At 39.4% G+C, this 27,100-nt stretch overlaps 1 protein-coding gene across 2 annotated transcripts in view; it reads right to left on the bottom strand.

Moving 5' to 3' along the window:
- The window catches only part of TSHZ2 (teashirt zinc finger homeobox 2), a 447,664-nt gene that overhangs the window by 135,438 nt on the left and 285,126 nt on the right, over nt 1-27,100 (bottom strand). The window contains exon 2 of one of the 2 annotated variants that reach the window (XM_081947881.1): nt 19,433-22,508. In XM_081947881.1, coding sequence (XP_081804007.1) covers nt 19,441-22,508 — 3,068 coding nt within the window. In that variant the 3' untranslated portion in view covers nt 19,433-19,440. Of the gene's footprint in view, nt 1-18,983; nt 22,509-27,100 lie in introns of those variants that run through there. The other variant, XM_081947880.1, reaches the window with a different exon arrangement.

Genomic DNA, 27,100 nt, shown 5'->3' with positions numbered 1-27,100 from the left:
AGATTTTATTCCTAGTTTATTCCTCTTACCTCATCGTGGATCTGCTAGAAAAAAAGCTAACAAATAAACAAACCTTCAAAAAATAGGGACTATAATGACATTCTTGTACATCCCGAGAAGTAGCAATGTTGAGATTAGTTGCAGAGTTAATCCCACACTCTTCTCTTGTTGCATTGTTTTATAAAGTTGCAGCTCTAATATAGTACAGACCCTGTCCTTGAATATGCCAATGGAAACCTTCCTTGTCTTTCTATTTCTTCACTCATTACTGGTGTTTATCATTGTCCCCTCTCCCTCCGTGATACGGGAGAACAGATGCTTGGAAACAATCATACATCATTTGGCAATCTCTGTCAATCCTTACTGCCTCAAGGGTTGTCATATAAAAAGTACAATTCACATTAATAATAAAGTACATTTCCCAAAGAAACAGCTCTGTGTCTTCAGGTGAGAACAAAAAGAAGTGGTTATTCATATTTCCCATTAAAGAACAAACTCTCATGAAATGAATGGAGCCGTTCTCATAGGGATTGGGGATCCTGGGAGGTCCCTGAGGTCTTTTTAGGGCTCCATAAAATCAAATAAATATTTTAAGATTTCTCAGCTCTTCATTTTTAATGCAGTAGATATAGGCAGATATAATTCACATGAACCAATGCTCTTTGGAGTCCTCAATCATTTTTAAGAACACAAAGGAGCCCAGAGACCAAAATGGTTGAGAACTGTTGATCATATGTATGGCTGAGGCACATGAGATCACAATCTTCTTAATGGTTTTTTTTTTAAAACAATGTACATAATGTCTGTTGGGGAGTCACATCCCAACTCTTTCTAATATGTTTCTCCCATGTGCAGGAAATCCAATTGAACTATCCATGAGATGTGGTTGCCCAGCCACTTCTGAAAACGTCTAGAGATGGAGAACCCACAATTTCAATAGGTGGTTTCTTTGTTGGTTTAAAACATCAGTTCTGCAGGAGGCAACAGTGAAAATGGCCACAATAGAAGTCATGTCATTTTAATCAAAGCCCTAGAACAGAATAGAAGAGCAGAGTTGGAAGGGACCTTGGAGGTCCTCTAGTCCAATCCCTTGCTCAGGCAGGAAATCCTATACCATTTCAGACAAAACTTCCAGTGTTGGAGCATTCAAAACCTCTGGAGGCAAGTTTTTCCACTGATTAATTGTTCTAACTGTCAAACAATTTCTTTTTAGTTCTAGGTTGCTTCTTTCCTTGATTACTTTTCATCCTTGCCCTGCCTTCAGGAGCTTTGGAGAATAGCTCGAATCCCTCTTGGCTCCCTGATGCTTTCTATATGCATGTGACAACCTCCTTCTAGATGACCCCCAGATTCTTAGCCATGTGGATAATTTGATTTTGGATAGGGATCCAAAAGAACAGGGTTCTGTTTTGCTGTTATTATTTGTTAAAAAGGATTGGAACCAGTGCTTGGCTTTGTTGAGCTAATGGAAGCCAGCTCTTCCTGTTCTAAATATTAGCTGATGAAAGAAAGGTGGAATGTTAGCTCAATGCAATAAAAGGCCAAATGAAGTGTAATTAAATCCATTCGTCTCTGTTCATGCATCACAAAAAAGTCTGGAAACAGGAAGAAAAACCAAATGATTAGGAAAACAGCATCTCCTACAAGGAAAGACTACAGGGATTGGAGGGGTTTCCCCCCTCCAGCAAAGTTGAGTAAAGAGCAACATGGCCAAGGTATGTTAAATCATGCAAGGGGACAGAGATTTGCCCCCCTTGGTCATCCATTATAATTAACAGAGGGCTAATGCAGACCCTCTGGAAAAAAAACCCACTGTCCTTCTTGACACAATGCATAGTTAAACTATAGATTTCGCTGCCACCAAGGGTGGGGATGATAAAGCACTAAGTAATTCAGGTGATTTTTAAAAAGGCCAGACAAATCTAGGAAGATAATCTTCTAAACGAAAAAGTTAGAATAGTTTTAATGTTTAAGGAGCAGAACGAAAAAGCTTAACTTTTCTGTCACAAAATAACTAAGGTTAAAACTAGTCAGCTCACTTGGTGAGAATGCAACAAATAGAGTTTTAACTAATTTGAACAGAGCCTGACTCTGGGACTAGATAGACTTTTGGCATGATTACCAAGGCTGTATTTAAGTCTCTCTCTCTCTCTCTCTCTCTCTCTCTCTCTCTCTCTCTCTCTCTCTCTCTCTCTCTCTCTCTCTCTCTCTCTCTCTCTCTCCTCCCTCCCTCCCTCCCTCCCTCCCTCCCTCCCTCCCTCTCCCCCCTCTCTCTTTCTCTCTCCCTTCCCTCCCTCTCTCTCTCTCTTCTCTCTCTCTCTCCCTCCCTCCTTCCCTCGCCCTTCTCACTCTGTATAAAGTTATCTCATATCCCTTCTTCCCTTCTCCAACTCACACACTGAGGGAGAGGTCCCACCATAGCAGAAGAATTTCTGAAAAACATTGCAGTAAATCATTATAAATAATCTATCAGCATAACGCCAGAAAGCACATGCATTTATCTTGTACTTGAGGGGGAAGGGAAAGGAGAAAATGTGTATTTTCTCTTAATTCAAACTGTGTCTAGTTAAACATAGCAGTCAATTGCCTAATTTATCTAAGGAGCTTTTACATCCTGCAGATTGTCATGCGATAGGGTTTGCTGGCAGAGGTATTCTTGGAAATTAAAGTGTGGGAGGAAGGAAGCAGAAGTAACAGCCCTTTTCACCTTCTCTTGCTTTGCTACAATGGCCCAGCTGTTTGAGAAAATCTGGAGGTGGGCGCTTTCATTTCCTTACTCCCCATCCCCTGCTTGTCCCTCAGTTCTTTGCCAGCAGCCTCAAGGTTCAGCACAAAGTACTAATGGGTGGAAGTATGGAGCAAAGAAGGCAACCCACATAAAAAGGGAGGATGTGACATCAACTGGCAGTGACCTAGCAGGTGGTGGCAAAGGAGGAGGATTATGACATTGGTGGGTGGTGACAATAAAGCTGATAGCGTTTATTTTAGTACTAAGCAAAGAAATCTCTCTGGAATTTGATGGGAAATTCCTTGCCTTAAGGATAAAAAGTTCTAAGAAGAGCACATTGAAGACATGTTCCTAGGATGGGCAATTAACACAGAACAGATTTTTTGAGTCCCAAGATATGTATGTTCATCTTTCCAGATGTTTGCAACCACCCTTATCTTATTTGCTTCTAATTAAATGCCCAAGAAAGACATGAGGAGGAATTCCTTCTAGGGGGCTCTTTATAGAAACATTACTGTGATCACAAAGATGGAGTAAGATGGCTTAAGAAGTTGAAAAATTTCCTAGCCCTAGAGAAATTCAGAGGAATTATCCATCCATTTTCTCCACCCACAAATATAGTGATGAGCATTGAAAGGAAAGCCATCGTGAGCAATGTAATGAGATGGTCACGCTGGCTACTGCTACAGGAATGGTAGTTTTTGCCATATGTGGAAGTCCAAAGAGCTCTCTATTCTTGATTCATCTAGTTCTGTGATGGCGAACCTATGGCACGCATGCCTGAAGTGGCACACGGGGCCATGTCACCTGGCACATGCAGCGTCACATGTTCCTCTTCTAGGTTTCTGCTGCGCATGTGCGCACAATGATCAGCTGGTCTTCATGCATGTGGCAGTGCCGGAAGCTGTAACGTTTTCCAGCATGGGCATGTGCCCCAGCCAGCTGATTGTCACGCATGCTTGTAAACCAGTAACTGGAAGACTAGGTGGCCAGTGTGCATGTGCATGCCAGAAACAGAAGATCATTTCCCAGCATGTGCAAGCGCACGCTTCCCCCCCTTTGCAGCTCCACTTCTGGATTGTGGGCTTGACACAGGCATGCATTCATGCTCTCTCCCTTTTCGGCACTTGGTGCCAAAAAGGTTTGCCATCACTGATCTAGTTAGAACAGGGATGTCAAACTCACGATGACATGTGTCAACACATGATGTATTGCATTTTTTTCACCCTTCACTAAAATGGGAGTGGGCATGGCCAGCATGTGACACACCTGGCCCATGGGCTGTGAGTTTGACACCCCTGTTAGAACATTGCTGAATCTTTTAATCTTAATTGTTTCAGTATGGTACTGACTAAACCTGGACCTTCTTCATGCAAACTACAAGCTACAATATTACCATTTTTTAAAATTTTCTTCATTTTCTAGAAGCAAACTTCTGTTATGTTTAGTGGTAACATATTTCTGATGATCAGATTCTGGGGACAAACAGTCGGGGAAGGGTATCTTAATGGCTTGCTTGTAAGCTTCTCAAAGGTTTCTGGTTATCTAATGTTGGATGAAGATGGTGTATTGGAGGATTTCTGCCGGAGTTCACTAGAGCTCATCTCGTGTTCTAATGGACCTGTGTGAGTGATGGTTTGGTAGAAGACAAACAAGGCAGAATTCTTTCCCAGAAGGTCCAAAGTATTAGAGTTCTGTGGAGTCCTTGGTGATCTCTGGCCTTGGGTGTTTGCTTGTTTCATTAGCTAACAACTTCAGTGTTCCCTGTTTATATACAGCAGCTTACCCTGCCAACATTGTGGGGATGTAGTTTCCTACTTGGTAGATCCTTGATTAGGGTATTGTTTTCTGCTCTGATTTCTCAGACAGGTCCATGGGCTCCACAGTTCAATCCTGACCTACATATATTCTCTTCTCTTAAAGCATTAGAGTTCATTTCTTTGTAGGAGCCATTTTGACAGACCTAACCATATCTAAATCTGCATGAAAATGTAACAACAAACATTACTATTTTCTCGCCCTCTACCTAGCATTCACCCTGCATTTCTTCATCTTTTTTTTCAGCTCTATAAAAAAAGAAAATGTTCTCGTTTTACACAAAAGAGAAACACCATTTTGGGAAGACTTGCATGGGACGTGGACTCCTTGAACTTACCTGTTAGAGAAAAATGAGATTGGTGTGTCAATGTCTTCTCTTTTATTGTGTTTGAAATCCTCACAACAGTTTTCCTGACTTTCGGTGTTTTGATTACATAACAAAAGAAGTTATTAAAGAACTTCCTAATCTGGTGATGGCAACAGAGACAATGTAAAATGATGAATAAATGTGCTATCAAAAAGCCAGCAGCATCCTGACAACAATGAAATAATTACAAGACCCTATCTAAGGACACTCCAAAACTTAATAACCACAACCCGTTTGTATCACAATGGAATAAAACTTGTAGGAAATGGAAATTTTGATATCGTCTTAAGTATGGCTGGCACTCTTCAACTTATTTTTCACCTTCTTTTAAAAGAATTATTGCAATTTATTTGGATGGGGTAGTTACAGGGAGTCTTGGCTTAACAACCACTCATTCAGTAACCATTTGAACTTATGACAGGGCTGAATGAATGGTACTTACAACCAGCCCTTGAAACTGTGGCTCTTATAGCAATCCCTGTATCACATGATCACAATTCAGCCACCCGACAGTAGGCTAGCAATTACAACGTTGCCAGGGGATCACCATTAATTACCTTTCCTGCTGTCTTCCAAAAAGCAAAACCAATGGAGAAACCAGCAGGAAGTTGCAAATGCCAACCACTTCACATCATGCTTAATGATGTTACGGGATTTGCTTAATGACAGCAACCAAAAATCCCAGAATTTCCAATGCTAAGTGGTGTTGTCACATGACATCATGCTTTATGATCATGTTGGTTAGCAACAAATTCTGGTCCCAATTACCATTATTAACAAAGGACAATCAGTATTGTAAACTGTCCTAAGCTAAATTAAAGAAAAAAAGAAGATTGAATGGGCATTGGGTGCCAAATGGTTAAGAGTCAGCTATCAGAGATGCTGGCAACATCTTATAATTCTTAGTGTGATGGATCTCCAGATGGGAGACCATGTGGTATACCAGTGTCAGACCAGCACTAGAAAAATATAGGTTTGATTCTCCATACAGACATTATACCCCACAGCTGTCTTTGCAACAGTCATTCCAAATTAGTCTCACCTATTTCAAGATTTATTCCAGAATAAAATGAGTGTAAGGGGAAAACAATGTATGCTATCTTGCACTCCTTAGAAGAAAATAAATCTTTCTGATTTATTAAATGTAATAAATTTGTGGCTCTTCAGGGGTTGCTATAACCTAGTCAAAATCCAGCTTCCAAAATCCAGCATGACGAATGACTGACAATGTCAAGACTTGTAGTTCAACAACACCTGAGCAGGGGCACCATTCTCCAACCCTATAAAAAGAGGACAAGCATTCCATTCTACTTCTTAACAATGGCTCCAGGAACGGAGCCTTTTAATAACAAGAGAGGCCAGTGAGGGATCATTTGATAATGAAAGGATCAAATAATATGTTATTTCTTATAAAAGTGGTCAGACTAATTTTGCTTTCTTACTTTCCTTTCAAAATATAACTATTATTTATATCAGATGAAGATTTATCTAACTTGGGCATTTTAGCCAGAAATATCCCTTGCTTCTCTGATATTTTGATTTTGATATCAGCAAATAACAAAGTCTTCAGTCCCGTGGTGGGATTCAAATAACTTAACAACCGGTTCTGTGCCCTAATGACCAGCTGAGTAGGCGTGGCTCGGTGGTCATGTGACTTGGTGGGCATGGCCAACTCTATGTCACTCACATTGATGAGCACTTCACCTTAGCTGTTACAATGTAATAAGGGTTAACCGTAGAGGCAGTTTCTGTAAGCAGGGCAACAAAGATTAGGTTAGAAACAACACCAGAATGTTTCCTTCCTGCCTTCCTTACAGGATTAACCCTATAAAGTGGAAGAAAAACAAAATGAGATTTCTTCCAACATCCAGTTCTCCAAACTACTTAGAAAGTTAACCACTGGTTCTCCCAAATAGGTGAGAACTGGCTGAATCACACCACTGCTTCAGTCTCCAATGTAATAACTCTGAGCACAAATGTTTGGTGAGGGGAGAGTCAGCAAAAGAGTTGCAAAATGGGTTTCATCCAGCTGGATCTTAGAGAAGACGACATCTCTCCAAGGGCAATGGTTGGAGTGCCAGGTTCCAGATAGCTTAGAATGTTGGCAACAGCTCCATTCCAGCCCTGGGTCATGTGATCCACCTGGTCTTATCTTGCTTTCCTGAGTCTTAGAAGTTCAACAAGATAGTGCCTTGCTCAAAAATTAGCCCACCTGCTCAGAAAAAGAAAGAGGGGTGGGCAGGAGATGACCTGGTGACTTGAGGAGACGATATACCGTAGACTGACTTCACTAATTAGTCTTCTAGGAAATGGGTATATATTGTTATTGTTTCACTTGTGGCAGCCATTCTGGAAGTGTGGGCTAGTCACCAAAAGCTGTTAGTTACAATCCTTTTTCTAGTAAAAGGTAAAGGTTTACCTTGCACATATGTGCTAGTCATTTCTGACTCTAGGGGGCGGTGCTCATCTCCATTTCAAAGCCGAAGGCACTGTCTGAAGATATTTCTGTGGTCATGTGGCCGGCATAACTAAAACCTAAGGCACACGGAATGCTGTTTACCTTCCCACCAAAGGTGGTTCCTATTTTTTCTACTTGCATTTTTTTTACATGCTTTCGAACTGTTAGGTTGGCAGAAGCTTGGACAAGTAACGGGAGCTCACTCCGTTATGCGGTGCTAGGGATTCAAACCGCCAAACTGCCGACCTTTCTGATCAACAAGCTCAGCGTCTTAGCCACTGAGCCACTGTTCAACTTGCTAGAATTGAACCCTTCAATTTGCTTCATCTCCTGACTTCATTACAACACACACTCCCTTGGCCTCCCTTCATCAAAGTTGTTAGGGGGCCTTTGTCACATCCCCTTCTGCCCACCTCCTCACCCACATTCTTCAGGGTAAGAAAGTACATTTTTTTAAAAAAATATATAGCTAGGAAAACAGCAGCAGGCATGGTGAATCAAATCACCAACCACGGTTTCCTTCAAAGTCTTGCCTTTGAAGAATTTGGGTATACTTAACTCAAGCAGCTATCTGGGTGTCCTATAGATCATTTAACAAATTGCTTTGCCATCCTTCCAGGGTGTGGTATAAATGACTGATTTAAACCCTCTGCATTGTTCAAGCCACATTGTTCTTCATCAAGTCGAGTCATTTTTATGTGAAGTGTCAAGCTCTTCTAACAAATAACTGCTGCCAGACAAATCAAGTTCCTCATCTTAAAGCTATGGCTAAATAGTTTATAGCTTTAATCTGCTCAGTGAGGTGTGCAGTCTATGACAGTAATTATAAATGCAAGGAGAAATTATAGCTGAATGCTTTAACTGCATTAGGAGTCATTTGATGAACATTTATGATTGCCTGCTCATTTTCAACAATAGAGGGCACGTTAGTGTCAATGCATTAGAGGATTTTTAGTTCTGCTCGGCTCTTTCTTCCATTTACCACGGAGTTGTCAGTTGTCTTCTATAAACGGGAATTGTGGGGGGTGGTAGAAGAGACGAACCATCGAATCTTTAAACTTGATGGGTTGAAAAAGGGGGGAAAAAGAGGAAAGACAAAGGAAAAATGGAGGGGGGACACTCCTGTTTATCATTATGCTTTTTTCCCCTTTCTTTCTTTTGTGGTATCCGTATTTTCAAATGGATTCTTTTCAGAGAGGCTGCCTGTTTACTTACCAAAAGAAAGCTTTAGGAAAAATACTTGGCTTTGAACAGTGCAGAATCTGCATTAGTATTCAGCTTCATAATCTTTGTTTTGAATGGTTGGTCTTAGCTACAATATGGGAAATAAGAGTATGAGAGCATATGCAAAGCGTGTTCGGTCACTAGAAAGGTCAGCTTCAAATAATATAGTTGGAATTCACTGACATGAAGGATTTTCCTGGTCAGGGATTCTCATTTTTGAAGCAGACGTAAGTCCTCATACTTATAAATGCAGGTAATGTGTAGATTGACAGTTATTAAATTATAAGAATGCAGAGGAAGAAAGCTAACTTGGATCAAAATTTTTTAAAAAAATACAGACTCAACGTATGATGACAACTATGCACCAATGACTGCATTACACAACTGGTATTTTTGCCCATTTGAAGTTTGCCAAGGTTTTCCAAAAGTTTCTTTTTTTCTGTACAAATTCAACTTTCAATTTTACATTTTACTCGTGAAAAATTGCCTTTGACCAGCTCTATACATTTCACAAAGAGCAATATGTTTTTTTAAAAATGGGTCTATCAGATTTTGTATTTCTTCCATATTCAGACTCATACAATAGTAAATTACAATTAAAATATTGGTGTGCATGTGTGTGTGTGTGTGTGTGTGTGTGTGTGTATATATATATATATATATATATATAGATGAAGTGTAATTTTTTCTGTCAATTAGATTGAGAGAAAAATACATTTAAATACTAAACAATTGAACGCTACAATGAATTCATTATAAACAATTGAACACTAAAAGGAATTCATTATATTATCCCTCATTCTGATGTTTAGAGATTTCTGGATTGAAAAATATACTCCCACCAAACTTGGGCTAATTAAAAGTAAGAATAAATTACTACTGCATTGGACAATGGAAATACCTCTGAGAAAGGAAAACTTATCTTAAGATGGTTTTACATATCTTCAGAAAAGTGCAAATTAACTTTTGAAGGTATGTTTTCAAATATGCTTTAAAACGTGGATGTTTATTTTCAGAATTTCAAATGTGCTGTTAAAACTTTTTTAATATTAAAAATAGATTACTATATGCTTTTAAATGCTTTAGGTTTACTCAAGATTAATTTGTTAATTGTGATTCTGCCACAAAATAAGTTCACTTGAAACAAACAGGCTTGTAACTAGAATATTTGTCAGCATATTGTGTTACTTTTTGCTAAGAAACTTGCATTTACTTAAAAGATAGGAGATAATTTTTTGTACATCTACATATAATACAGTATTGACTCCTGGCAACTGCCTGGATAGTCCCTGCGATTTTCTTGGGAAGATTACAGAAATAGAAGACAAGTTCCCTTGTCTTCTTCTTCCAAGGACTGAGTGAGAGGAATTTGGCCCAAGGTCAATCAGCTGACTTCATGCCTAAAATGGAACTAAAACTCACTTATCCTCTGGTTTCTAGCCTGCTGCCTTAATTACTAAACCCAACTGGCTCTCGTAGAAATGGTATGTTTATTGGACTTCCATGTGGAGAAAATGGTGGACTAACTATTCTGACCTAGCCTTCCCAAATCATGTAGTAGACTCCTCATCCCGATAAAACCTCTTTTATTTAGGTTAAAGGGAATTCATCCCCAGCAAAGTCCGTGCAAACAGTCTTTCATGAGATTTCACAACTGCAGACCTTTATCAGGCTTGGAGACTTGCCAGTCCAATATCTTCCAAATGCCATGCTGTAGCAGCAATTACTTGGCAAGAAGTCAGGAACAGATCTTCACTCTAATGAATTGAACTAATTGTCTCCTGCAAATTCCCCTCCCTTTCACTCCTCTTTATTCCCTCTGGGAGGGGCCATTCACTGTCCACCTGTCCCTTTACTTCTAGTTGGCCCTTGTTCCTTAGCTGTTCTCTTCTCCTGGCAGCTCTGCACTTGTGCACATTGGGAACAGGCTCCAGCTGTTCTTCTGCCCCACTGATACCCAACTCCAAAGGCAGCTGATAACTGTCGGATGGCCCTGGCCCCATCTCTGTTCCCATGCAGAGCACTCAACAGAGCCTTCTCCAGACTCCAGGACTGGCCCATGTTACTCCCCAACCTCCTCATTGTCTAAATCTGCCACCAGCTCCGCTGGCTGTTGGCAGGCCACAATACTAACACATTCTTGAATAAAGGGATGATGCCAAAGCAAAAACTGGCAGTTGGGTGGTGAGTGCAGACCAGCACAACTTCTCCAAATGAGAAATTGTGAGATAACCCACATGCTTCAGAAGGCAGGTCCTCATGAGTAAACTTATAGGACATTGGTTGGGGGGGAACCATTGATAGATTTGCAGATAGAACACTGGATGCCACGGGGGAAGTGTGGAATGTTGAAGGGGACTACAGAGTGAAATTTGAACTTGATCTTATAAAATATGGAATTTGAAGACATTTTTATGAAATGGATAAATTGATCACACTTTACAAATGGCACAAATTATAATTATGGTGAATTGACAAACCTCTGTAAAATATAGGAAGGAATAAAACAAAGATGCCCACTTTCACCATTGCTGTTCATTTTTGTTCATAAAGTTTTAAATAGAGGTGTATGACAAGATGAGAGAATAACTGAAGGTTAAAATAATAAATAAACTAAGAGTATTTGTGGAGGACTTGGTTTTAATTTTAGAAAATCATATGGAAAGAATAGACACATTAGTGGAAAAACTAAAGGAATTTGTATTAGCTGGATTTAAAATTAACAATGATAAAAAAATATGCTAACAAAAATATAAGGATGGAAGATTAAAAAGAATTGATTGCAAAAACTGGTTTATATATTGAGAAAGGAAACACTTTTTAGTTAGTTAGTTAGTTACAATATAACAGTTTGACTAATATGAATTGAATGCCATTTCAAAATAATTATGTCAAGGTACAGAATGAAATTAAGATTTATTAAGATGAGAACAATATAATTATGATTGATTGGAAGAATTTTGGTGGTAAAAATAGAAAGTATGATATTTGTATTTCCAGTGATACTTGTTTGAAAAAATGTTACACTTTTTAACCAAGGGCAAATATATATAATTGTATTTATATGAAGTTCATAAGAGGAAAAAAAAACCCAAGGGTTAAATGTAAGGTAAATAAGATCTTTGGCTTGGATGAAAGAGTAGGAACTGTTGAGAATTAAGAGTAAGTTAGGATTAGAAAAGTATTACCTTTGGGTGGCATGGATTTTTGTGATACGATAAAGTTAACATTAATGTAGATTTTACAAGTCACTAGGTAAGAAGTATAAACTCAGTCACTTCTTTAATTTTCTTTTGCTTTTTTATATTTTTGCTTCTAGCTTTTCTTTCTATGTTTTCATATGTATCTTTTACTAATATGTATTTATGTAAGTATATATGTTTATTTTTCTGTCTGTTTCTCTGAGTGTCTGTGTGTGTTTGTGTGTGTATGTGTGTGTTCATCCCGTCCCTGTCTTTGTCTCTTTCTCTTTTTCTAACTATATGATAAACATACCATTTTAACAAACAAAGCAGAAATTTAGAACTGCCTATTATTTCTCTCCAATTTTCAAGGAAAGAGCAGAAACAAAACTTAGGAGTCTTATTTTCCTTTAATGTGAACTTTAGCTTAAAGAGAGTTATAAAATCCACAATCTTATTCAAAACAATCCAACATTCCACAATGAAATTACAATTTACAGTTTCCATATAACTTAAACTTATCCCTCCATACATATTAAGAGAGGGATAGCACGTAGATACCGAATACCAGAAATGATTAATCGTTTTTTTCATTTTTTTCATGTCCTCAGAATTTTGATACTTACGAAATGAAGACATTTATTTAGGAGGGGAGAATATTTTATATATATTATCCAAAAGCATAATTCTGGGATAGTGCATTTAAATCACTAAAAAAATAGAGCCTCTGTATAAAGTCTCAATGCTTCTGATCCTGTCCATAACTTTGCTGGTATTTCTTTCTGAATACACAAAATATGGGCTATTTTATTAAGCTTCAGTCTTAAGCGTCAACTGTTAAGAATGAAGTTGCTCTGAAATTACTATGATTAACTGCAGCCTTAATGATAAATGTAAACCAGCAATAATGGCCCCATTTTAATGTGTTTAAAAACATTGATATAATGCAGGAAAACCCTTCTAAAATCTATACCCAGAAATCTAATGTTTCAATGAATTTGATTTATGTTTCTTATTATGTTTTACATTCCCCACTCCCAAATATCTGCGTTTTATTGGCTAAATATCTAAAGACAACACCATATTTTTGCATAAAATGACCTTTGGTCAACTGATCCTATAAATTAGATATTCTTGGTCAGTTCATTGCTTTAAACTACTGTGAATTTATCACATTGGAGTGTACCATCTAGGGAGGGGAAATGTTCTCTTTGCAAGATTACATTTCATGCGAAGTTGTCAACTTTCTTTTATTACCTCCTGTCATGCTTTTATTAGGAAGCTTTAACAACAGTGATTCTTGTGTCCATATTGTAAGAGTTTTACATATTGATTTTCTCTAAAAGAGTAGGAGCAGGAAAAACCATTTTCTAATCAGTGGTAACTTTACTCTTGGGTTGTAACACCCATACCCATAATTGGGATTCTACAAATATTTCCAGAAACAACTTGGAAAATAGTATCATTGTCATTTTTTAAAAAATGGTGCAGAACCAATGTGTGATTTCCAAGGATTTTGGATAGAAAACAAAAACAAAGCAGCAAAGTTCTGAGAAGAGACTGTAGTGTATTTTTGTACACATTTGGATAGGGTAACAGATTAACAGAGTTGGAAGGGACCTTATAGGTCATCCAGTCCACACACACACACCCCGCTCAAGCAGAAGACCTTACATCATTTCTGACAAATGGCCTTCCAATCTCTTCTTAAAAGTCTCAAGTGATGAAGCTCCCACAACTTCCAAAGGCAAAGCTGTTCCATTGGTTATTGTTCTCATTGTCAGAAAGTTCCTCCTTATTTGTAGTAAGTTTCCATCCATTATTCCTTGTCTGGACTTCAGGTGCCTTGGAAAATAGCTTGACCCCTTTCCTTTCTGTGGCAGCCCCTCAAATACTGGAACACTGCCATCATGTCTTCCCTGGTCCTTCTCTTCACTAGACTAGCCATGCCCAGTTCCTGTAACTGTTCTTCATATGTTTTAGTCTCCAGTCCCCTAATCATCCTGGTTGCTCTCCTCTGTACTTTTTCTAGAGTCTCAACATCTTTTTTTATAGTGTGGATGTAGTACTCTAGGTGTGGTCTTACTAGGGTTTATAGAGTGGTATTAGTACCACTTGATCTTGATTGCATACCTTTGTTAATGCAATTTAGGATTGCATTGGCTTTTTTGGCTGCCGCTGCACACTGCTGGGTCATATTTAGCTGGTTGTCCACTAAGATTCCAAGATTCCTCTCACAGTCACTGCTATTAAGCCAGGCTTAACCCAGTTTATATGTGTACTTTTGGTTTTTCTTACCTAAGTTTACTTTTCTTTACTTTTCTCTACATTGAAGTTCATTTTGTTAGAAGTGTTCAAGTCTGTCAAGATCTTTCTGGATCTTGAGCCTATCTTCTAGAGTATTAGCTATTCCTGCCAGCTTAGTATCATCCACAAATTTGGTAAGTTGCCCTTCTATTCCCTCATCTGAGTCATTTATGAAGATATTGAAGAGTACTGGGCATAAGATGGAACCTTGTGGTACCCCACTACTTACTTCTCTCCATGTAGACTTAGACCTATTAAGGACTACTTATTGAGTACGGTTTGTCATCCAGTTGCAAATTGTAGTGGATTTCTGTCTTCAAACCAGAGGAAGGCTTACCTTCTTGCTCATCTTGTTTCATGTGCATAAATTAGATAATTCACTGACACAAAGATGAACGAGCTAGCAAACTTGTTCACCCAACAGCATTCCTCAATTTTTGTATTTCACCTTCTGGTTTTAGTGTACATGACGTTTTACATGCTTGACATGAAATCCAGACAAAATATGTTTCATAACTGAAATTTAATAGGATAAAAAAGGTCTCTTTCCCTGCCCCCCACCCCCACCCCCAACACACATAATGTGAACAGGATTTCCCAACAAATGAATCCTTAGTAGAATATTTACCTAATGCTGCTAATTACACATTTGGTGACACTGAGTTCCAATCCTAATATTCCTAGGAATAATTTGCATTAAACCCATCCTGGCTTACTACTAGTGGCTGCATCTAAATCCCATATAATTTTGTACAGTTTGTTTTTAAATAATCATGCTGCGAGAACCTATTTGAACATTCAGATGGTTTGCTTGTAATTATTTGCAAACATCAGATGTCAGGTTTTGGAATTTTGTAGGCTTTATTAAGTTTGCATCAGACTACTCATATATAAATGAGAGAGAGAGAGAGAGAGAGAGAGAGAGAGAGAGGGAGGGAGGGAGGGAGAGAGAGAGAGAGAGAGAGAGAGAGAGAGAGAGAGAGAGAGAGAGAGAGAGAGATGTATCTAAGCAGTAGATGGTATATTCTGAAGTTACTTGCTCTCTGTTTTAGGACGGAAACCTGAAACATCTATTAGGCTATAAAAATTGTATTGTGATGGAATGGAAAAGCTGTGTATCACTTGCATATGTATTATACGTACATATATACAAACACACATACATGGAAGTGATACATAGAGACATGATGCATATATAAGTGGTGCATATATAGAAGTCACCCTGTTATCCTTAATTCAGGGTAGAGTCAGAATATAGAGCGGTGTGGTGGCTTAGTGGCAAAGATGCTTGCCTCCCATTTGGAAGGTTGAGACTTCAATCCTAGATAGCAGCAGAATTCTTTCTCTTTAAGGGAGCAAAGAGAAAATATATACTGTGAACTCCCTGTAGGCATCAGGAAGGGCATCTGGCCAGTAAACGCTCACCTCCATCCATTTGCCCCAACTCTACCCTGAATTAAGGGATTACAGAGTTGTAAAATGGGGGTAATATAATATTTCTTAACTATCCATTTCCTTCAGTGAGGGGCTCATCCATATGTGTGTGTGTGTGTGTGTGTGCATGTGTGTGTGTGTATGTGTATGTATGTATGTATGTGTGTGTTCGTGTGTGTGTGTGTGTATGGCTCACTGTTCAAGTTTTTACACTCCAGGTTGCTATTAAAACATGCTGATTTGTTTCTTCCTGTTATAAAGTATGAAAGAAGCTTCAAAGGGCATTCAGATCAGGCAAAATAATTAAAGAGGGAGACTTCTGTGTGCATTTGTCTGTGAGAAAGAAATTTATTGTTACACAAATGGATCTATGAAGCCATATATTTATCTAGAAGAAGGACTAAATAACCAAGCTTTTTGAAATGCAGACTTTCAGGGTATAACATAAACTTTGGTCTATTGACAGGTTCAGCTTTCCTTCAGAGAGAATTTAGGTTCTGAAAATTACGGCTATCAAATGGAAGATTATGAAAAACCTCTGCATTCCCTCCCCCTCCACCTGAGTGTGAAGAGCAGCATAGGTGACACACATCAAACAAACATGCAAGAAAAATGAATGATTTGTTCATGTTCTCAGTTGCATTTGGGAATCTGGGCAGGTGACGAGAACTCACACTCTTCCCCAAGCCTGCAAAAGCCATACTAGGAGGATTTAATGGCACATTACAGGTGGTCCTTGACTTATGACTGCAATTGAGACTGGAACTTCCAATGCAAAGCAATGTGGTTGTTAAGTAAGTTATGCCCAATTTTGCATCCTTTTTTGCACTGGTCAGTAATCAATCCTGCTTCCTCTATTGACTCTTCTGGGAAAGTCACGAATGCCATGTGACTCCAGAACACTGCAACCATTGCAAATACATGCCAGTTGCCAAATGCCCAGATTTTGATCACATGACAGTGGGGATGTTACAAGGTTATAAGTGTGAGGACCAGAGGTGGGTTCCTACCGGTTTGGACTGGTTTGGCCGAACTGGTAGTGGTTTGCCAGCCTGGGTCACCTCAACTGGCAGTGACCCAGGCCTGCCACGCCTCTGAACCAGTTCCCTAGTCAGCGCGGCATGTTTTTTGTTTTTTTTTCATTTTGCAATGTTCTATCCATGTGCAGCCCTGTTTTTGGATAACTGCGCACACACATGGAACAAATTTGTGCAGGCACCGAACCAGCAGTAACGCTGTCATCAACCCACCCCTGGTGAGGACCAGTTGTAAGTCAGTACATGTAATTTAAAAATGGTCATTAAATGAATGGTCATAAGTCGAGGACTATCTGTACAGTTGAATGAAGTCACATAGGAGGAGGAAGTATATTATTTTGCATTTTCTCTCTTTGTGCTTCCACGTATTATACAAAGAAGGGGAATCATATGCATCTCTCCCTTGAGAACAATACCAAAACAATGTGAGAAATTGACATTCAAGTTTTTTATTATTATTATTACAGTATTTTAAGGTTTTATTTTTGATTGGTTTTTATTTTATGCTAAAGCACAACAGACATAGGAAAGCGCTATAAAACCTAATAAATATTAGGTCTGTGCAAATAGGGTCTGCTCTGATTTGTCAAAATCAGTTCAAAGAATACGATCAATCCAATCTGAATTGTTGAGTCAGTCTGAACAACGGAGCAATGGAGTTTGAAATCTGAAAGGACGAATTGGGTCAGTTTGATTCAGAAATCTGACTGTCCATGTGGAGAAAACTTTTTTTATCCCCCCCAAATCAAATTGGATTATTGGATTCAGTCTGAATCAAGTTCATACATTGAATCCCAAAATGTTTGCTAATTTGAATTGATGAAATGAAAATTTGGACAGTCTTAATAAATACCATCACTCATGTTGCTTTCTACCAGACTGCAGACTTATACTGCTTTTCAAATCAGCTGAGCACCAATTATTTACTATTAAATCAGGATAATTTGTGTGTGCATGTAGTCATCAACTTACAACAGGGCATCTAGTGACTGTTCAGTACAAGAGTACTGAAAAAAAAAGACTTATGATCATTTTTCACACAAGCTTTGCAACATCCCCAAAGTCACGTGATCAAAATTTAGATGCTTGACAATTGCTTCATATTTATGACGGTTGGGGTGTCCTGGGGGTCATGTGATCCCCTTTTGACACCTTCTGACAAACAAAGTCAATGGGGAAGCCAGATTCACTTAACATCCGTGTTGCTAGCTTAAGAACTGCAGTGTTTCACTTAACAACTGTGGCAAGAAAAGCTGTAAAACGGGGCAAAATTCACTTAACAACTTCTTGCTTTAACGAGAAAAAATTTGGGCTCAATTGTGGTCGTAAGTTGAGGACTTACCCGTACTTCCAGATATTGACATGGCTACAAACGCACCCCTTGGTCCCTGTTAAGCTGCTTATCTCACTTGATTCCCCTCCCCACTTTTAAAAAAGGAATACTTTAATAAAATAAATTTAATAGAAGATGAACATGCTGCAAAGCAAAACACCAGCCTGTAGCATAACAATTACTTGCACCAATACCTTTGGGTTCAACAAGAACCCATCAAGTGCTAATTTCCTTCTAGTAAATGGGATTCTCCATCCTTTTCACAGCAGCCATTTTACAGAAAGGCCAAATCTCTCAAGGCAGCCATTTTGTGAATGTGGCTACCACCACACGCTATCACTATTTGCCCCCAGCCCAGAAATGTTATGTAATCCTAGATTAAGGGATCTCAAAGTAAAGAAAATGAAAAAGAGAAGAAGAAATATGTTTTGGAGTTTAGCCTAATAGTTATAGATTTTTTAAAAAATGTACTGGGGGCATATTTAATCAGCATCATCCTAAGGACTGGTGAAATCTGGAGGTGAAAACATTTGCTTAAATTTGTCAGGCTGGCAACAGCTTTGCAAACACAATTCAGCTTTGTCTGTTGAGAATAACTTTCTAGGAACTATGTGAACTGATGAGAGGCACCAGCTGGAGATAACAGGGACTATTATGTCTATCACTGACTTTTGGACTTTCTTAATAACCTCACGGCCTCCCTCTCCCCACACCCAAAAAGGAGAATGAGGTGATTATTCCTGTTGATCCATAGGCTCTAGACAGCAATCCCCAAAACAGGCTTGATATTTCACCAGCAATGAACAGTGAGGAGTGGGCCAAGAACAAAAGGCTTTTGAATTCATAAGGTTATTAAAATTAAGCAAGGGAATCCCATTATTGCAAACCGGACACTGAAACATCTGTTTGTAGGGACTCTCTTGCTGTTGTGCTCAGACTTCAAATACTATAAGCCAGGGGTGTCCAAACTTGGGAACTTTAAGACTTGTGGACTTCAACTCCCAGAATTCCCCAGCCAGCAGAGCTGGCTGGGGAATTCTAGGATTTGAAGTCCACAAGTCTTAAAGTTGCCAAGTTTGGACACCCCTGCTATAAGCAAACACAATTTCATTGGGAATCATTAGAATGAAACAACCAGCATGCTTTGCTTTTTCTACGGAAAGCTTTACAGGGCTAAGTTTGCTAAATAGGAACATGGTATCAACAGCAAGCAAGAATGCCAAATCTTTTCTTGGCAGAGGTCTCTTTGCCTTTAAGAGCACATGCCTGGGAAAAAGGCAACGCGTAAAAGGGTTGTGTTGTGTTGTGGTTTTTTTTTTTTCCCCATCATGGAAACAGGCTGATGGAAGCAGCTGTCCATGCAAAAATTTGTCCCATCATGCAACAATTACAGACAGAGAAGCCAATGTCTGGAAAGAAATGGGCATTTTGGAAGGTAATATTTTCTTTAAACAAAGCAGAAGTGCTTTAAGAGCCCTTCCTTCAATCGACATCACATTAAAACACTTATTTTTTTTCCCCTTTTGCAGTTAAGGCATGCATACCTTAGGAATTATTCTTCATCCACTTCCGCTACAAACTGTGAATGGTGTTCTGGAGACTTGCTGTGCGTTTTGCTTAGATGAAGTTTTACAGCATGTTTGCTCACAAATGTCCGAGAGCACAACTTACATTTGAACTTAGAGTCTGTGTCCTCTTCTCCAGCTATTGTTTCAGGAGATCTTTGAACTGAAATTCTGGAAATGTCTTGCTCTACCTTGCTTTGCTGCTCCACAGCCAGCTTGTTCATGTCTTTCATTTGGAAACCTAGATGGGATTCTAAATGGCCGATGTACGTCGATGGTGTTCTAAACTGAGAGGCACAGTCACTGCAATAAAAGATGGGGTGTCCTTTATCCATGTTTTTCAAAAACTTTGTCCCCCCAGTTTTTCTGAGCTGGTACTTGACGTTTGCCAGCCAATGGCTGATGGTAGTCATGGACAACCCCGTAAACTTGGAAATCTGCATCCGTTCTTGAGGGCCCAGATCGGACAATAAATATTTACCCTCCGAGGTTTGGAAGAGACTGGATGCGAATTGCGCTTGCAGAATCAGGAGATGCTGAGGATTCCAGTTGGACTGCCTGCCTTTTCTTTTATGCAAAGTGGAGACATCTGTGGAGACATCTTCAAAACGCCGAACATCCATTTCCAGTTTCATGGATGGGATTCTGGATGAAGCCGCAGGTTTCGGGGTCGTTGCTTTGGGAAGGACTTTGACCATGTCTGCAATGTCGGACAGAGCATGCTTCTGAGGTGGGGAAGTGCAAGACTGGGCCTGAACAGATTCCCCTTTCTTATTCTTTGATTTTGTCAGGTCAATTGGCTGATCACTGTTCTCAAAAACGTAACGCCGGGATGTAACGTTTGCAGGTTTAGCTGGCGTTGATGCAGGAGACAGAACAGGCTTCTCTATTATATTTAAATTTGGTTTGTGGAACAAAGACGTTGAGCTTGAACTGGGGCTGGAGTTTGACTGAGGTCGTAAAGGCTCATTTGCTTTGCCCAGATGGTTGTTCAGCACAGATTGCAGGGCGCTGAGGGGATTCAAACCAGGCAGCTCTGAAGTGGGGTTGCCAGTAGGGCATCCGTTGGTGAGAGATGATGTCACAGGATCCTTTGTTTTTATTTTATCCTCCTCTTCCTTTGTCTTGGGTTCTTCCTTCAAAGGACTCAGCTCTGACTTTTTGGACTCTACACACATCTCAGCCTGAGGAGGCGAATCTCCTTCATTCTGATAGGGAGGAACCACATCTGTCTTGTTGCTGTCTTTAATGTAGTCCTTCTGAGCTTCCTTCTTGGGTTCTCCTTCTTTTTTCAACTGACTGCACTGGACTATATTAGCTGTCATGGGTACTATAGGCATCACTTTCCATTTTGGAGCAATAGGCCTCAGTTTATTACTGACTGTTGGTCGAACTTGCAAAACTTGGGACCCCACCGGTAAGGAAGGCTTTGTTCCCTCCGAGAGCTGGTATGCCGCATGGATACTGGGATACGCACTCCAGCTGGGTGCTCCATTCTGAGCTTTATTGATGGCTGTGGTGACAGTGTTTTCCAAAGACTTTAAAATGTCTCCACCACCTTTTGAAGCATCTTCTAAATCTTCCTCCCGGAGATATTGATATTTCATTGTCGGGTCCAGTGGTTTTTGAAGAGCGTCTTCATAGTCTTCATTTTTTACCCCTTTTTCATCTTTGTTCGCTTCCTCAGATTTATTTTGCTTACTTTCCTTTTTTAGCTCTGAAGCAGGAGCCGTAGAATCGGTTGACGAATTACTGGAGGGTTTTGAATGCTGGCTGTCAGTGGCTGACGCATCAGAAAGCGACTGCATTTTTTCCACAGCCAGGGGATCCAAGACAAGTTGTTTCCCTTTCTTGGACGCTGAGCTGGTGACTTTCAAGAAGTGACCTGTGACCATCATGTGGGTGGTGAGTTGCTGCAAAGTATCGTGGGAGCTCCCGCATTCCATGCACTTGAGAATCTGCGATTTGCACGCTTCAAACTGCCACGTGTAGCTGGCACCGTTCTGGTAGCCGTAACGGTTGTTAGACGATAGCTGCAGGTTGGCATTCTTATGAGAAGAGAAGGTGTCAGCAAACGATCCCGTGGTTGAATCTGGAGAGCAAGGCCTGTTAATGTCGAACACACGTTTCTTATTTGGAGTCACCATCTTGGAAGATATGGTAGGTACTGGCTCCTTCAAAGGCACTTTTTGGTAATGTTTTGTTTTGATCATATGAACACTCAGATCTTGAAGAGAGTCAAAAGAGTCACCACAGAACATACATTTCAGAACTTTCTGAGCATCTTCTTTATCCATGTCCTGAAAAGCCCTTTTCCGGGGCTTGGAATAGCTGGTAGATCTGTGCTTGTCTTTTTTATGGTTGTCATCTTGGTAATGGCCACTTTCGTTCATATGGACCGTAAGCTCAACTAAGGTATCATAGGCAGCACTGCACTGCCTACACCGAAACCTACTAGCACCGGTGAATACAGTTCCACACATCTTGCTGCTTTGCCTGTACAGCTGGACTGAGCTGAAAAGGTTTGGCTTGGACAGTGGCCGGACTGGTAAACTCTGCTGCAAGCTTTTGGTCAAGGCATCCTGATGCCAATCAAAGTCACTTTTGCTTGCTCCATTTCTATTGTCACATGGCCTCTTATCGGAACTGGAAAGTTTGAGCCCCAGTCCCAAACCTGTCCAATAAGAATCTGAAAGGATGTTAGCATAGACGGCTGTCATTTTATCCATACAGCTGTGTGCTTCCGTTGGATGTTTGGGATGGATATTGCTTTTGGAGACTGATGCCTCCCTGGAGCTAAGGCTTTTAATGTCTGCCACCTGGTCGCTAGCATCACTGAGCAAGGATTCGTTTTCCGCATCCTGATTGGAGATATGACTCCCTGGGGAATTCTGGTAGCTTAAGCTTCCTCTTGGATCAGGACCAGTTTCATGTTCTTCATCTGTTCCTGGGTCATTGCTGCCCTGAAGATGAGCCGTTGAATTGCTCTCATCATCATCCTCTTCCTCCTCTTTTATATCTTCCTCATCCTTCAAATCATCCTCTTGGACATAACCTGAAAAAGAATATCAAAATGTGTGAAATAGGTCAAATAAAAACATGGAACATTTATTTTTCTAGTGGCTTCCTTACTAGAGTTTGGTTAATCTTCTATTTTTATGGACTGTTAGCACAAGATGTGAAAAATCCAGCAAGACTACCTGGTTTTATTAACAGACAATCATTATTCTTTATATCTTATGGACATTTGGCGTTAATAATAGTAGTCAAATTCTAACCACCTCTTAATGGAACAGTCAGAAAAATTAATATCTGAGATCCTATTAAGCCCATTAAAATTACATGACCATATGAATATTAGCTCACTTGAAAAAATTTCAACTGGCCAAATAAAGTATTCCTGCTTTTAGGGCGTATTTTCAGGTACAACAATGTTGTCAACATGATAACCATTCAGAATGCTTGAGACAACAGAACAAACGAATGCTACACAGAATTGTACACAATATACACATTTGCAGAATCACTGTTTTTCATAAGAATGTTTTTTAAATTAAAAAAAGCCAATATTTTCAATGAAAATATACTTTTTTTTTGCATAGCTTCTATTCTGAAAATTTTCTACGATCTAATAATTTATCCCTAAATTGTGAAACATATTCCAAAGAAGGGCATGCTTCATTCTCATACGAATGCCATAACATTTTCATTCAGCTTATAAGAATAAAATAGTTATAATTCTGTATCTCATCCTGAATGGAGATGGCCATGGGTTCATCAAATAATCATGGCATTTGAATAAATGATGGTAATTGCATGGAAAATTAGATGGAAATCCCTTAGAGTCCCTCTATGAATTTAGCTGCATATGTCACATATGGATCTGCTGAATATTGGGTTAAATCCATCTTAACTTAGTTGCATATAGTTCACACTGAAATCAATGGGGCATTAGTTAAATCATCATTACCTTGGTCCATTAATTTCAGTGGGACTCAAATTAAACTAATTTAATCTGGATTCAGTCCACAGAGCCAAACTGCTGTGTCAAGCCCAATACTGCCAATTCTAAATGACTATCATGTTGTAGCAATTTCTATTTGGGACTTGTTAAGATTGGAATAAGCTGAAATCCCACTCTGCCAATATACTCTGGCCAATTTTAACTATTAGAAGCTATCATACTATCCTCAAAGCATGAATTAGGAAGTTAGCTTGTCAAGCTAATTTTAGATGCAATTTCAGCTTCATCATCTGAATTTTTACCAAAATCAAGAGGCTGTTTTTATGCGTTGGATTCTTCCTGAGGTATTATCTTAGATTGATCTAAAAATCTCAATGCAACTGCTAATTTTACTTTTATGGATACAGGTAGTCCTCAACTTAAAACCTCAACTGAGCCTCAAATGTCTGTTGTTAAGTAAGACATTTGTTAAGTAAATTTTGCCCCATTCTATGACCATTTTTGCCACAGTTGTTAAGTGAATCACTGCAGCTGTTAAGTCAGTAACATGGTTCTTAAGTGAATCTGGCTTCCTCATTGACTTTGCTTGTCAGAAGGTCGCAAAAGGGGAACCCATGATCCTGGGACACTGCAACCGTCATAAATATGAGTCAGTTGCCAAGCATCTGAATTTTGATCACGTGATATGGGGATGCTGCAACAGTTTTAAGTGCGAAAAATGGCCATAAGTTACTTTTTTCACTGCCATTGTATCTTTGAACAATCATTAAACAAACAGTTTAACAGTCAAGGACTACCTGTGGGTACATTTCTCTTGCTGTTTTCTACTATTCTTTCCTAGTGATGTTTTTATGTTCTCTTAAGTGAAGCAGTATACAAAAGCAAATGTAATAGCCAGTGTTAACTACTCCTTCACAATACAGGGATTTTTTTTTTTAAAACTATGCTTTGACATATATACTATAACCTTTACAAAGCAAGAACTGAGAGATTTGTTGTTCTTAAAACTCCTTGTGTGTTAGCAATGATCACACAACATGAACCAAAGATTGGAAGGCTCCATCAAAAAAATCCACCAAACAATTGAATTATATTAGAATGCAAATAATTTTTGCTTTATAAAAAAAAAAAGGGGGGGGGAGGAAGTAAGAAAGTAACTAAGGAAAGAAGGAAATAAATACATGATTGTACATTTACATATATATTTAAAGACACTTTCCCTCCTCCTCCTCCCAAAAAATCATTTGCTTTGGTATTTTAAAGCAGTTAAAATACAGATGCTCACAGTAGTTAATGAATGTGCAGAGAGCTCTCCAAATGATTTCCTTAAGGTTCCACCATATGGAAATTGTCATATAAATTGAAACGCAGGAGATTAATTCATCAGAATGCTTGATTAGTAAAAGAGCTTCTGATAGAACAACTTCCATCTTTCTTTTTTTCTTTTTCTTAAAAAAAAAGAACATAGTTGCAACCCTTTTAGTACACAAATTAAGGCCATTTTGTGCAATCAGTTTATTTGTGCAAAAAAATTATTTCTCGAGCAAGGGCGATCTAGATACAGGGAAAAAAAAAACCTTTGCAATATTGGGTTCATTCTTTACAAAATGCTAGTTGCCCTTTGACGTTCCAGAACATTTAGAAGGATTCGTCATAAAAGCTTACTCAATTTGAGGTAATGATAAATGGTAAATTTGAGGCAATGTTAAAAATATTGTGTTTTTAAAAAGCAGATCGTACTATGTTTTGTAAGTGGATGCGAGACCATATTTAATTCCACAATAGAAAACCAAATATACCGTTGATCTATCCAGCCCCTCTATTTTTAATTCAAGAGATTAGCTACGCTGTTTTTTTCAATTCTATAAAGATCTTTATGTTTGGATATGCTGTGATCTGGTTCATACTAGTATTCAGTGGTGATCTATCTTTTTTGCCTCCATAGTTAGCATTGGAGTAGTATGTCTAAACTTGAAAATGTGAGTTGTGCCAATCCAAAGAAGGAGGATGGTATATCACAGTTCCTTAACCAGTTAACTTTTTAGCAGCGGGTTTTAGAACAAATTAACATCCATGCATGCTACTCAAGGGCAGACCAATATTACACCTGCAATCCTAATTAACTTGCCTGTGGAAATTCTCAGTCATAGTTGTCTCAAAGGTGCTTTTTTGTTTCTTTAAAAGGCAACTGAAGTGTATTTTTTCTTGAAGAGGAAAAAAAATGTTTTGCTTCTCATCCAAGAAGCTTCATCATATTCTGAATTAGAACTGACGAAGCTTCTTGGATGAGAAGCGAAACCTTTTCTTCTTCTTCCTCAAGGAAAACATGGTCCAGTTGCCTTTTAAAGAAAAAAAAAGCACCTTTGAGATTAATTTACTTTGGATATCAGATAACATAACTTAATCTAAGGGATGCGGTGGCTCAGTGGCTAAAACGCTGAGCCTGTTGATCAGAAAGTTTGGCAGTTCAGCGGTTCGAATCCCGAGTACCCCATAACGGAGTGAGCTCCCATTATTTGTCCCAGTTTTTGCCAATCTAGCAGTTCGAAAGCACATAAAAATGCAAATAGAAAAATAGGGACCACCTTTGGTGGGAAGGTAACAGTGTTCCCTGCACCTTTGGCGTTGAGTCATGCTGGCCACATGACCATGGAGATGTCTTTGGACAGCTCTGGCTTTTCAGCTTTGAAATGGAGATGAGCACAATCCCCTAGAGCCAGGAACAACTAGCACATATGTGCTAGGAGAATCTTTAGCTTTAACTTAATCTAAACTGTACTGTAAAATAAAAAGCTTTTTCCTTTCCCTGTTGCTCCCTCTGCCCCTAGTAATATATTTAATCCGTACATGTAATCCTCAATTTACAGCCATTTATTTGGTCACCATGTGAAGTTATGACAACACTGAGAAAAGTGTCTTATGACTGGTTCTCACACTTACGACTGCCTGAAATCACATGTTCAAAATCTGGCATGGATTGCTGATGGATGAAGCATCCCAGGTTCATAGGATTGCCATGTGTGGCCTCCCGAGGCAGCTTCCAACAAGCGGGTCAATGGGCTAAGCTGGATTCATTTAATGACTGCGTGCCTCACTTAATGACCATGGTGATGTATTGATCATGGCAAAAATGTCATAAAATCAGACACAACTCACTTAACAATAACTCACTTAGCAACATCAGTTCTGATCCCAATTGCAAGCCATAACTTGAGGACTATCTGTATAGTGAGGTTGCACAAATACCCCTAGTGCAGCGGTCCCCAACGTTTGCATCTTAGCGGTCCAGCTGGGGGTGGGAGAAGAGGTGCATGCAGCTGTTGTATGAGTGGCAAGGCAGCATGCATACACAACTTGACTTGTGTGAGTGGTGGGGCAGGATGCTCACCTGTGAATGCCCACCGGCCTTCTGCTCGTTTGAGCTGCACGGACAAGTGTTCTGGCCAGCCACTCACGCGGCCCAATTCTGAATAGGCCATGGTCTGGTAGTGGGCTTTGGCCCAGGGGTTGGGGACAGAGGTGGGCTGCTGGGGGTTCACATAGGTTCGGGCGATCCTCTAGCTAGGATTCTGCCCAGTTCGGCAAACTCCCAAATGCCACCCCTGGCTGGCCATGCCCACTCCACCCCTTCCACCCCTCCCAGGAGTCTCCACATGGCCCGTTCATCATGCCAGGTAGGAGAG

This window comes from Natrix helvetica (assembly GCF_964273705.1).
Source record: "Natrix helvetica genome assembly, chromosome: 3".
NCBI classification, from domain to species: Eukaryota; Metazoa; Chordata; class Lepidosauria; order Squamata; family Natricidae; genus Natrix; species Natrix helvetica.
The sequence above is the reverse complement of the archived record's forward strand: the minus strand, read 5'-3'. Positions and strand labels throughout refer to the sequence as shown.